Source organism: Diadema antillarum, unplaced genomic scaffold (genome assembly GCF_040938485.1).
Source record: "Diadema antillarum isolate AM-2024a unplaced genomic scaffold, OU_Dant_1.0 seq00000876_RagTag, whole genome shotgun sequence".
NCBI classification, from domain to species: Eukaryota; Metazoa; Echinodermata; class Echinoidea; order Diadematoida; family Diadematidae; genus Diadema; species Diadema antillarum.
The window spans coordinates 508,495-522,990 of NW_027271740.1; the positions used below are offsets into that span (position 1 = coordinate 508,495).

At 37.6% G+C, this 14,496-nt stretch overlaps 1 protein-coding gene across 2 annotated transcripts in view; it reads right to left on the bottom strand.

Annotated features, from left to right (window-relative positions):
• The window catches only part of LOC139740717 (F-box only protein 11-like), a 67,673-nt gene that overhangs the window by 25,374 nt on the left and 27,803 nt on the right, over nt 1-14,496 (bottom strand). Inside the window, exons 1-2 of one of the 2 annotated variants that reach the window (XM_071651284.1) lie at nt 7,099-7,339; nt 4,522-4,634 (exon numbers count right to left, since the gene is read on the bottom strand). Coding sequence is in view for 1 of the 2 variants with exons in the window: in XM_071651283.1 (XP_071507384.1) it covers nt 4,522-4,634 (113 nt within the window). In the remaining variant the exon portion in view is untranslated. Of the gene's footprint in view, nt 1-4,521; nt 4,635-7,098; nt 7,340-14,496 lie in introns of those variants that run through there. The other variant, XM_071651283.1, reaches the window with a different exon arrangement.

Sequence of the window (14,496 nt, forward strand, 5' to 3'; positions counted from 1 at the left end):
CCCAGTACACTTTTTATCAAATCATACTACGGAAAACTGCATGACTGACTGATGACAGGAAAAAAAAAAAAAAATCTACGCATCATGAACCCTACAAAGGTGAGTTTCCTTTCTGAATGTCCACCCCTCCCCCCCCCCCCCCCCACAAAAAAAGAAAAAGAAAAAAGAGGAGGGGGTGGGTGGAGTAGAATGATACAGCATTTGTGGAATGTAAGAGGAAATTCACTTTTAATCTATGAGTGTGAGTCCTTTTCTGGCAATTCTACTTTATGTTCTCACATTTCAGGTATAAAGAATAAAATTCAAACGGAGTGGTAAAAATTCACCAAATCTGACAAGAGTTTGGAACACTGGGGATTTTAAAGTTGTGCATGTTCATAGGAGCCATTGATGGCAGTCACAACCATACATATTATACAGGGCCATGATATCACAGCATCCAAGTCTACCATAGACCTCCACACATACGTTGTATCTTTGCTATATTTCCTTGTTTTGAAACAAAATCATTAAAAATAAAAAGTATGTATTCTTTACTGCAAATTAACGTTGCATTGTATTACCTGAATGAATGTTGACTTCTAAGGGAGTAAGTTGTAATTGTATTGGATGAAATGGTATACTTCTCACATACATTGCGGGTACTAGAGAAGTTGGTTTACTTTAACAATACATCAGCACATCATTAAACTGAATTTGAGATTTCTATCACAACAACATGCTTTTCATGTATAAACCAGTCCTGTCAAGGCAATGTACGTCATCAGCAGTTCTTGTCAAAACAGAGCATCCATTCAGCAGTTCAGACTGTGTTCCAGACATTGTGCTTGATAAAAATATACATGCATTGTTTAATTATAATTAGCATAACAATGATTGACATCTTTATGCTAGACAGCAGCAGCACACTAGTAATGCATGACTGAAATTACATTGGTAGATTCACATGAAGTCAGACCAGTGACTATTTTAGCACATAGTACACCATTCATTACCTTGGAGCCTACAGGGTAAATAAACTACTCGACATGATCACTACTTGTCATAACATTTGCATAAAAAACACATCTCACTTAAGACTGCACTTCTAGGTTCACTTTTGTTTTGAAAGCAGCATGTTCTCGGTTACTCTTGTAAATGGAATATTAATAAAATGTCCTGACAACTTCTGAAAGCCACAGTTTGTGCTTTTAAAAGCAATTACAGTCATTAATCAGGTATAAAAAAAACCCTACATAATACTCAATTTGAGTTCACTGAACATCTTAACTTTGAGACAGGAAAACCTCACGAATGATATGTAAACAGACTAGCTGGTAATTTCTAAGCTATTACAACATTCAGGGATAACATTTATAAAAAAATGTTTGATATTAACATGCAATACTACAGTAAAACCAGAAATGTTCAGGTCTATTTTAATTTTGTACACTTTGTGAAAGCTAAGATTTGCAAAATTAAAATGCAAGCAAAAGTTATTGTTTGTAAAGTACTACATGTTGAGATGCATTTACTGCCAGTGGCAATTTACCCAAATTTCATACGAAAAAAAAAAACAAGGCCGCTGGCTCCAATTTGTGAAAATTTAATACCGCATATATCTTGCTTCACAGTATGTGAATATAGGAGAAAATTAATTTTGAAAACTGTTTTCCAGGAAAGACCAAAATGCTGAAACATCAGCTTTTTAATTTATGGGTCATCAACCATACAAGGCATGGCAATCTATAAACCCAATTGTCCTGAAATGATTTCCAAATTAAAAAAAAAAAAAAAACAATTTAGTTACAACTACACTGAGCCTTAAAGAGCAACTTGCAGTAAAGAGCAAATTTTTCATGAGTTGTACTGTGACATATGTCTGAGGCATGCTGTGCCAAGAACCATGTACATGTATTGATTAAATATGATTCATCCCTTCAGACTATCTTCCCTATGTCTCCATGCAGGCTTCCTCCATTACCACTACTCTACGACACTACTGGTAGAACAAACACTGAATTAGAGGCTACCCAGGATAAAGAAGACCATATTAGTATTATTACAATATGACTGCGTAACACAGGCATTCAAACAACAATCTTACCCTGCTTCGCTGAAACCTCTCTCTTTTTTTGTGTTCCTATAAAATGCTACTCCTTGTTCAAGTTTTCTTTCATAAATAGAGATCAATGAGTTGATGCACTTGATTGAGGAAAGTTTCAATAAACTTGGATATAAAATAAGAAAGTAGTGGAATATGAAGTTTTACTTGTTTTTTGTTTGTTTAATGATTTTAATAATAATAATAATAATAATAATAATAATAATAATAATAATAATAATAATAATAATAATAATAATAATAATAATAATAATAATAATAATAATAATGATAATAGTACTACTACTACTACTTCTACTACAACTACTACTACTACTAATAATAATGATAATAAAATAACAGTGGCTACTTGTGTGAAGCAGTATAGTATACAGTAGTATAGTGTATACATATAGGCCTATTATATATCATTAAACATATATGATTACATATTCTTTAACAGAACATTGATACCAGTCACTACTCTGAATGCCACAAGAGATAAGGTGATGGCATCAGTGCCTCAACTCTACCAGTCTGAATGTAAACTTGCTGTAATGAAGAAAGTAAATTTTGCAAAGAGTTCAGCTTTCCTTTAAACTCTAAATTAAACAATATGTTTCTTCAAAGAGAGGAAGCTTTCTGGAAGAGACATTGTAATCTACTCATAATTGTCTCTTTCAGAAGTCATGTTTGTCAAGGACCCAATGCCACCCCCTCCATCAATATACACAACCACATCATAATACATACATATATGCCTACTTTGCCCTCCTCCATGATATTGAAGACTATCCAACCATACAAGCCAAATATGTTTTGAGACTTTGTATCACCCATGGTATAGTATGGCTGCCTTGGCATAAGGTCAAGTCCCTGTAATGTATCATGAGATCTCTGAAGGCATTCTAACCCCTGAACCATGTACACTGTACATAGGCAGACTCCAGGTGTCTCAAGATCTCCCAGGGCTTGTGTAGAACCATACGATACACATTAAAGGACAAGTTCACCTTCATAGACATGTGGGTTGAGTGAATGCAGCAATATTAGTAGAACACATCAGTGAGAGTTTGAGCAAAATCAGACAATCCGTTAAAAAGTTATGAATTTTTGAAGTTTCTGCTCAGTCACGGCTGGATGAAAAGACTACTATAGCTTGTGATGTCACATGAGTACAACGATATAAAGAAAGAATAAAGAAAATTCAACATATTTCCATTTTTCTTGCATGACAAAAGAACACTCGACTTCTCTCTTTCAGAAGGCAGGGGAAATAATATTACCCTTAACATACGTCAGTAGCAAGTCGAAGAAATGTGCACTTTATTCAAAAAGTAAAGTTTTGTGAAATTCTCTTCTTATTTTCCTTATATAGTTGTACGCATGTGACATCATACACTGTAGTAGTCTTTTCTTCCAGCAGTGACTGCGCAGATACTTAAAATATCCGTAACTTTTGAACGGATTGTCCAATTTCCCTCAAACTTTCACTGATGTGTTCTACTAATATTGCTGCATTCTCTCAATCCTTATGTATATGAAGGTGAACTTGTCCTTTAAAGATCAAGGAGCATGGGGACACCATGGGGTGGGAAGGTGGGCCTGGTTCAGAAACAGTCAAGAATCCCTGTAACGAATTGTGTACAGCTTTATCACTTATTTCTATGCAAGTACATACACAGCTGAAGAATCTGGACTGGAGTCCACCATAAACTTATGTCTGTATGCTTCAATGCACATATTCACTGATTGGGGCTATTTATGTTTTTCAAATGTACCCCCGTGGGCAGTGAATGAAAACTGATTCAACTGGACCTCTACAGAATCGCCAAACTACCTCGTCTTCACAACAGTTTGCTCTCTGTAAGCTAAAGTACACTTTGTATGGCCAAAGTGGAGGCAACGTGCATTGTGATCATAGGTCCTTTACATGGAAGCTTTGGGACAAGTCATATAGAGTGGTATAAAACATGGACTTCCAATAGTTCACAAAGTTGGCAAAATTACACGTAATAGAGGGGATAGCAGTCATCACTTTGCAATCTTGAAATATTTTACATTAAATAGCTACAACTCTATGACAATGACTATTGATTGGTTGACGAGACAAGTTAACCCTATCAATTGGTACTCAGACCTACAATATGTTATTTCAGAGTACACACATGTTAACAAATATTTGACCAATGATCAACACCTAGTTGGCCGTTTTTGACCTTGGCTTCAAAACACACCACTAATTTCATATCAATATTAACAGAAGTAAACATACACATGAACATGCGTAGTACCAGGACAGACAGCAATATACAGTGTACAGTAATTATATGATATTCTCCTGATGCCAATGATAGGGTAGGTATAGGAAAAACCAAAGCTGCTGTAGCTGTAGATATTGAGGTCCCTATCACAAGGAAGATGGCAGCTTCACTTACCAAGTCCCATCTGTCAGAGCACAGAGTCGGCGCTTTCCGCCTCAGGCCGTACGGCCGATGTGACTGGTCGTGATGCGAGCAAGACGTACGGATTTTAGAGTTGGTGCCTAAATCTGAACAGAAGTGAAGAGCGATAAAAACGATTTGATTAGTAAATGTTGTATCACGGAAACAGCTCAGCAACCAAACATGCATGCACAATGTACGTATATACTGTATACTGATATATCACCAACATTTCATAGTCAAAAGACATACACTGAGTAATATTCGTATCATGAAATCTGAACAAGTAGAAAGGTATTATGCTGTTGAAAATGTCATGCACGGATGACATTTGAAGAATAATGAGATAACGATTGCATGGCTGATATCTTCGTAACACGAGATACCTACAGTACCACATGTTTAACTCCATAAAATTCATGTATTTTTAAGTAGAGACACTTACAACGCATAAGTAGCCATGCACACCACAAATAACCCCTAAAACCATCTATGCTGTATTCCGGAATAAACATCAATGCCCATGAATTTATTAAAGCATTAGTATCCCAGCAACATATGTACTGTAATATTCTCACAATTTCCTGAGCAAAGGTCATAACAGTTTTGTACTTGAGGACATGATAAAGAAAGCACAGAGAGCAGGAACCATACATGGGATAAAAACTTGGCACATCAGGAAAATTAGTTTGAATACAGTCAGTACCAGTATTATGAAATATAGCTATGATTAATAAAAAGAATTGCTGCTCTTTCATTTTCAGCTATGTTACCCACATTCTGGGAATTACAGTGCAATCACTGTTAATGGTGTGAAAAAGGAAAGCTCAAATGGATCACTAATTTTACGTCTGGAGTGAATGGTTAGAAGAGCTCCCATGTCATCATTAGTACCATTCTTAATGCGTTCAAAATATCACACTCTTTCAGGGCTTGCTCAGGATTGCTGCCTAAATTTTGAAATTTTTAGAGTGTGACCCCAAATAATGTGTTAGTTCTTGGGATTTGGGTTGCCATCCGAATCTTAATAATATGTGTGATTTTTTTTTTTTTTTCAAAAGATGTGAGGTTGTTCAGTGTGAACTGCGACTGAAAAAAAAAAATTGAGATTTTACACCCAACAATGTATAGCATATAAATGTCTGCTACTTCTGATTTTACCAGCTGTGGCAGTCAACAGTATACTGAATTGGCACATACAAACGTATGTGTAGTCTTATACCATATTCATGTACTACAAAGTTGTGTGCAATAATTTTGAACACTCGTTTTTATCGTTGACGTTTGTTAAATTTGACTCAGATTTGGTTTGGTTATATGTACAGTTGTATATATTTTTTAGTATTTCTTTTTTTTTTAATTTGATGCATTTGGAGGGATGAAGAGATTTTGAAGGAGGTGGAAAGAAATACTGTAAACGTGGAAATTTTCGCGGTACATTAATTTTCGCGGATTTCGCGCTACGTTCGGCTAGCGCGAATTCAAAAACGCGCGAATATATCTTCGCAATTTTCTATGCACATTTTGAACGGCCTGGTGCACTTCATCGATGATACTGCTACGTAGTACAGACATGTTTACGCATATAGCAGTATCATCGCACGCACCGCACGCACCGAGCCCACGGCCGATTGGTGTGCTACATCCCCGCGACTACAGTACTAGTCCTACAGAACATGTATCGAGTAAAATACATGTACTACGTAGTTGAGCGCTTGTACTCGCACTCGCGCCACTCGCTACGTCGCTTATCGTACGCTGGCATCGCTGGATGAAGACAGCAACTGTGTATTAACCCGCTGCCGAGCGCGAATTTAAGAACCCGCGAATATGTTTTCGAGCCGCTCAGCGCGAAAAATTAATCGCGCGAAAATATTGACGTTTACAGTAATACTGAACCACTTGGTCTCACTCAAAATTTGAAAGGGGGTACAAGGTTGACCTTGGGTCAAATTTTGCTACAACGCACAGGTAAGCTCTTTGCAAATGATTGTGACCCAAGTTTCATTTTTTTTTTACCTTGAGAATGATGGATCAATAAGACGCAACCTTCGTCACAACCTTTTACAATGAGAACGTACCTATTGTCATGTGCAGCCACATATCCTATCAGTTTGGAATTCCTGTTCATAACCTTGAACAGATTGCAACTCAACGATGCTTTACTTTGTTATTATAGGTTATAAACTTTCACTGTTGGAACTAATATCATAGTCTGGAGACCAAAGTCTGAGGCATGGCATCAACACTTATTACATCATAATTTAGCAGGCACTTGAAAGGTGTAGAACATGATCTTATAAGTTTGGATTCAAATCACAAAGGATGTCATTCCACCTTAAAATACTCCACAGCAAATCCTCATTCAATACAAACTACTGAGAATTAATCTAGGCCTGCATGAAGAAGATGTCAATCACCAATGACAAAGCAAACAAATCTGTAGCATAATCAAGTGGATCTTGCTGTCTCTCATGTACATGAAATCACTGAATGTTCCTGGGTAACAGCGGTCACTTCTTAAAACGTCTGGGAAATATGACTATATCGAGCTAAAAATATAAAACTTACAACAGGAGCTGATGTGGTACAGTACAATACGCTAGGCTTACTAGCATACTACCACAGACACTTTCATGGCCCACCACAGCAACCTGGAACACACCAGAACCTCCCCTCTAGACTGCACCGCTGGCCCTCAGGTAACCAATCTGGGTAACTTTGACCCTGGCAGGGTGACTTAGTATGTGGATCACACATTCAAATGCCAGCCTTGACAGTGCATTGATTGCTGTACCAACCAACCGCTCACAGCATATTCCAGACACCTACCTGGAGAATTTGGTTTCCTGTTGCCACAATACTTGGCAGTGGAACCAATCCTATTTTATACTTTGTATGGTCGCTTACTTTCATGCAAAAGTGACACAGGCAGCAGTAACATAATACAAACTAAAGTCTGCGTCGGCATCCAAGAGATCACACTACATCACACTATAATCAGATCAATCATCAAAATGACTCAAGATGATGTAGTCTACTGGTCAAACTTGGGTCAGTTAGTCAAAGGACATTCCCATGCCATTTGAATTAACCTTTCAGACAAAGTTCCTTCTCAATGAAAGATCAATGCAATATAGGTGAAAATTTGACAGTAGATGGACATTAGCAATGCTTTAGTAATTTAAGCATGATTTCAGATATAAGATAAAAAAACAAAGAGAATCTTCGTGATGTACTGTACATGTATACTACAGTACAGATGAGCTACATAACATATGTAGTGTATGGTGTGCTATCATATGATGAATTGATATGAATTCACAAGATCATTATGTAGGCAGCCTACTCTTTTCATTCATTCTCTTTCATATTTTCAATATGATCCAAGAACTTTACAAATATGTTTTTAAATTTCATTCAACCAACATTCCTCTGGGGCAAATTTGTAGGAAGAGACAATCCTTAATATCATCCCCCTCCCCCTTCTACCACTTGTAGATCATGCTCTCAGTAGGTGATCGCAGACATCAATGTTGCCCTGTGGGGTTTCACACGCATTTCTTGAAGTGTGCCCTCCATTTCGGTAACCAGTGACATGACAATCATAAAGTTTCAGCAAAGATTTTTCCACCAAACCAACAGCAGTCTTCATTTGAATCTGATTGGCACACAAGGCAACACCACACAGAGATACATACTAGTAGACCAATGACAATGCACACACATTACATGTCACCATTTCTCAGCCCATATACCAGTAGTGTTTTCCAGTAGCTTGTGAGAAACAGACATCATGATGTAAAAGCTACAATACTGCAAGAATTGTTGCATCTAAAATCAACCCATTTCTGGTAAAAACCCCTTGATGGTTTTCACATATTGTCATTGTCATGATACCACTGTAACATTTACTGAGAAATGTACTACTTGCATATGGTGAGAAACAGAAGTCAATGAGGGAGAAAAGCATACATGTACAATTATCATTTTTCTTTCTAAAATGTCTGAATAATATCCAGCTGAACTGTCGTCTTTCCCTGCCCATCATGACTTTGGAGTGGGAAAGTTATGACTAATTCTGAGCAAACACCATGCAGTCAACCACAAAAATCAAAGAAATCACAGGATTACTGAAGCAGACAAATATCAATATTTGCGGCAAGTTGTTAAAAGGCTTTGAATCTGAATATTTGACACTGGGTGACTTCTTTTGCTGTTCCAAGCCGAGAACTTTTTTCTGAATTAATGACATATTGCAAAGAAAACACAGCTTGACATAGATATCTTTAACAGACTTTATAGAATACTGTTGAGAATGTACATAGCACAGTATTTTCTCCCACAGATATGATATCACATTACAGTTAGAAAGTTAAGTTCAGACAATTACTGTAAAACGAGGAATTTTCGCGTGCATTTTAATTTCGCGAATTTCGCGAGCGCCAAAAATCGCGAAATTAAAATGCATGCGAAAGTTTTTGTCTACACTACATGCATTGAACGCCAGTGGCAATTCGCGAAAATTTCATGCCGCGAAAAAGGCTGTCGGCTCCAATTCGCGAAAATTTCATGCCGCGAATATATCATGTTTTACAGTAGATTGAAACTCAAATTTTGGCAGTAAAGTCTTAAAGGTAGGGGATACCTTTTACAGACCTCCCAAAATGCAGCAAAACATTAAATATGAACCTCAGGGGACTTGCTTAGGCCACTGCTTAGAAATTTGAAAGTCAACAGTTATCTAAAATTTGAATAATGCACAAAACTCAACTACTCAGTAGTTCTGTGTGTCAGCCACACTTAAGCCTTTTTGTTGCATTCTTCTGTATTTGTGATCTATAAACACAAATCTAAAAGTACAAGAGCTGATGTAATAACATATAGAGTGTGTGGTAAGAATGTATATAGAAATGTTTGTAAGTGTTGATGAACTTTCTTCACAAAATATACATGATGGACACACATGCAGTACATGGGTCTGCAAAGGTAGCCTAGTAATGTACTGGAATTTACGGTGAGCCCCGAAAACAATTCAAATCTAACCGTCAAAAAAATGAACTAAATGTTACCTTCCACTTTCAATACTTCATGGGAGTTTCTAAAATGATATTCTCTTCAACATACCACTGTATTTATACAACTCTTCATTTAAGGTGTGCAAATGGGATTCCCTACCTTTAACATGTTTATTTTTTCCATAGTATAGCTTATACCAAAAATCATCAAACTTAAATCTAAAATTCTTATATCATGTTGCCATTTCCTCGTGACAGAATTCAGAATGCCTTACAAGTTTTCAACCGAATTTGCTTTTCCACATGATGAATAAAATATATCACAAAAATTCAAAATGATATGACATCTAAAACAAAAATCGACAAATAAAAACATACTATTGAATGACACATGATATACAGGGCATCACTACTTGGTTATTTTAGAAGCCTAGATATGTACAAATCGTCTTGCAAACAAAGGATTGAAATATTCAACTTCATGAAATTCTTCTATCGAGATGTTTTCATTGCAACTGATTTACGTTGATATAGGATAAGTTGTCAGTTGGGGGGGGGGGGGGATAAGAGATCCCCCTTCCCTTTAGAGTTCTCTGGTCGTCCAGCAGAAGGTCAGCATACGTTTAGTTTCTCCAAGAGGGAGGCAGGCAGTTTCTCTTGCACACATATGCGCACTCTGCCATTAACAGTGCAGGTCATCAAAAGTGTGTACCGCGTTCACGGCGAGACCCTTTAGAGTCCCCCCCCCCCCCCCCATCTAGCACAATTCTAACGCGATCTTTAATTCAAGACTTACACCAGACTCATCCCAGACACCTGCTTTATGCTTTGTGCCATGACCGTTCAGAGTCCCCATCATCTGAGGTAAACACTGCACAACGTCCTAAGGTTGTGCCATGTTTTGGGGGACTCTTAACGAGGTATTACACAAGTGAATTATAAATTTTCATCAACACTCAATAGGGAGCTGTAGATTTGCAGCGCGGACGCTTGAGACGACGCTTGAGCTGGACGTTCTCCTCTCCCCTGCGTCGTGCTGAAAAGTAGCTTTAGATACACTGGGATGCAACGTATAAAAAATAAAATGGCGCCCTCGTATGATCGGTGCATCAAGTAACTCTCTACATCGTGAATTGAGCGGACGTAAAAATAGCCCAGAACATGTAGTGAAAAACTTAAGGCGAGGCGAGCTAAAAATAGATCGACTTGATGCACGCTTTTGAGCATGCTCAAGAATAGGTTTTTTTCCTCTGAACGTCCCTGTCGCGAAAATCTAAAGCTCCCTATTGTCTCTGCATTTTCTAACACACATTTGTAAATGCCTCCTAGAAGCTCATGTGTATCTTGACTGAGAACAGTCGGCTTGTGTTGGATCTCACATTGGTACAAACTGAGAGGGCAACTTGCAACTGGAAACAGGGAACAAAAAGACAAACTGCTCGTGGCCTGTGAAATGGCACATAAACTCGAGACTAGTTCAATATATGAGCCCCATGCAGCAAAAACCCAGTTCAGTGGAGAAACTGAGGAAGCAGCAGCCTGCGTCCATGCCATAAAACATATCCAGCTTCTTTGTATTATGCATGAGTCTTGCTCTGTGTGAAATATTCATGGCTAGGAGATTGATATGGAGAAAATGCTTGGACATCACCAATTAATAACAGGCAGGGAGAGTGTTGCATGGCGTGTAGAGTAGGTCTGGTATGCATGCTGAGATTGTGGTCAATTCTTCTTTTTTCCTGTACTGCATTTTCTCTTTTGTAAACAATGAGAAGGGAAGACATTCTGGTAGTACACTCCACATCATGACTGCTATTGTTGTGCTTTACTGCATGGTATGCTTTTACTGTCTTGGTAGCAGTACCTATGTGTAGCTATCGTCTCTACCTGGGGGCAGCTTGCCTGGGATATTAATATGTGCTATTACACAAAGGACTTGCAGCCATGCTCTCTTAATATGCAGCTCAGTGAATAGGTAGGTTTTGGGCAAGTGAAAACAGAAACTGAAAACAAAAATCTCAACAGCATCTCTTAATAATAAGTCTTAAAACCAATAAAACATAAAAAAAAGAAAAAGTAGAAGCAGTAAACAACTGCGACACAAAGGGTATTGACTTGCCACATCACGCAAAATCAATAATAGAATATATTACTGTCTTTATCGTTACCTCTGCTTTGTTTGCTTGGAAGATTAGCAGAAATAGCACAAAAGTATTGGATTCATGGCAATACTACTAGTACATTTAACAACTGTCCACACAGCATCATTGTTGCTCTCCATCTAAAGGGAGTATTCAACTTGAAGTTGAGGGAATACGGTATGCAAATATTGACAGCTTAAGGGTCAGAGTTCATATGACTGATGTAGGGTGATTGACACAAGCAACTTACAACTTGAGCAAGACATGAGAGTCATAGCACAAGTGTGATAATCATGGCACATCAACAATTTGCACTCCCACCTGAATGATACAGTGATCAATATTTGTTTTGAAGACTGCAAAACCACCACAGATATAACATGGCAAGCCACGGATCCCAATGCATTTCAATCATACTGTTTTATTGCAAATCATGCTAAATTAAAGCCCATTATGGGCAATGGAGCTTTTTTCACTGTATTTTTAAATTTTGGATGGTGGTAGTGGTTACAGAATATGTGATAATGTTTGTGACAGTCTCTCAACCACTATAACTTTTTCTCTTACACTAGGCGCTGCATCAGACATTTCAATACTGAAGAGGAAGCTCCACAAAGATACCTTCAAAGCAAATGAATGCAGACCCCCCCCCCCCCCCCCCAAATCATCAGCATCACACAGAGAGGATTCAGAGTGCTGCCAAGGTATTCTGAATTCTGTGAGACACAGATGACTAGTAGTAGTGCATTTCTATGAATCAAATTTACAATCCTCTTCTCTCTGTGCTTGAGTGTGAAAATCATATAAATCAAACTCCAAAGTACATGGACAGACTCATAACTCATGAGAGTACTGTACTTTTCTCTATCTCTGCAGCTGGCAGAAAATCCTTCTTGGAGGCTTTCCAGCCCAGTATTACAGTCAAAATGAAAATGCATGTGGAGAAAAACTGACCAAACATTAAGAGTAGTTGCATTTACGAGCTGAGATTTAATGAGTATTGATAATGGAAAACCGTCCAAATCTGAACAAAATTCAAAATACTTGCTAATGGCCATTTACTCTAAAGCAGCTGCACTACTAACACCTATACAGGTGTAAAGTACATTGGACATTGTAATTGTTGTTGTTTTTTCACACAAAATGGTATTTTACTTGCTTGATTAGTACACCCTTGTGTTAAAGTTCTATGTGTCAAAGTTCACTAGCAGACTATTTCAATAATTCCATACATCTATCAGAAAAAAGTACCTAATATACAAATAACTCTTTTGAGTATGAGAAAGCAAACAACAAAAAAATTGCAATCTATCAATACAATAAAAAAAACAATTAGAACGAGATATGAAACTCGTCACGCTGACGAGTTAGGTGATACGCTTGGGGTCATCAGGTGTCGGTCATCTGTGATCGACAAAGAAAAGAATGTGATATAGGCACCTTGAAGTTATATTGAGCGTGCATGCAAAACCGTTTCTCTAACCACTCGGCCACGGGACATCCCCGGAAATGGTAAGGCAAAAAAGAAATGTATAGATATTACAGGGGGAAAAAGTCAATGCCCACTCAACAATCGTGGCCGCGTGAACATGTATTGCATTGCTAGACGGAAAAGCGGCCTTGTAACGACTGAGGTCGCTATGCCATTTCTGGCAACTTGGGAAAAATACGTCCCGCAGACATAAAACCTATAATCGGCTGGTTTTGATACCTTGCCTTTAATCACAATTTTCAGTGTAATGACGTCATCAAATTACAAAACAATGACATCGTCTTGAAAGACAATTGTTCAAAGTACAACACCTCAGTCGTCGTCATTACATACTATGATCGGTTTGACAAAGTCAACCTGCAAAATTTGCTGCAGTCGAAGCAATGTGGTCTCCAACACACAAAAAAAGAGGGATATGGCGTGTGTGTGTGTCTGTGTGTGTGTATAGGTGCGTTTATATACGAACGTGATTTCTACATGGACGAATATGTAATACAAAATTGAAGAAAAAAAACAGTAAAGTAGCTAAGTATTTTGTTTCGTGATCTTGTGGGGTTCGAACCCGCAACCTCACGTCTCTGAGACGTCGCCTTTAACTACTCGGCCACACGTCTCGACGGGAAAATATGAGGAACGTTATGGACTTGAAAGACAGTTGTTCAATGTATAACACATTCATCGTACGTTGTCAGTTTGCTATTGACATGACAATCTATCACACGAATATGAGGCAGGCATTAGTACCTGTATGAAATTATTATAGGCATGGTTATCAAATTGCCCTAAAATTTCCTTATAGTTGCCTTATTTTTACACACAGTTATGCTATCCCTTTAAACTCGTCACAGTTTAATTAGAATCATTAACATCATACATTAGTACCATATTCAATTCCATAGCTGATAACGTTTGCTAATCAATTAAGATTAATTGTCTAGAATGTGTCATATGGCCAACCTGTATACACACGTATATATACACACACAATGCTAAATGTATGTATCAAACATCTGTAACACAACTTTGAACTAACTGTAGGAAGTATCGCTGCACTTATCATCCATACTTTTTATCACTATCTGAAACTCCACAAAAACCACTAATTGACAAATAATCATCAATACAGAAGACTGAATACCTTTTTTACAATGTATAGCTTGTTACATGTATAAATCAGCACAAAGTAACCACGACTACATTGTGTTACTGAATTGATATGAACAAATTTCATTTTATTACAATATACTATATCAGTTTGAAAGCCCAGCCTGCAAAGTTTTGCAGCAGTCGAAGTAATGCAGTCTCCAACGCAAAACAA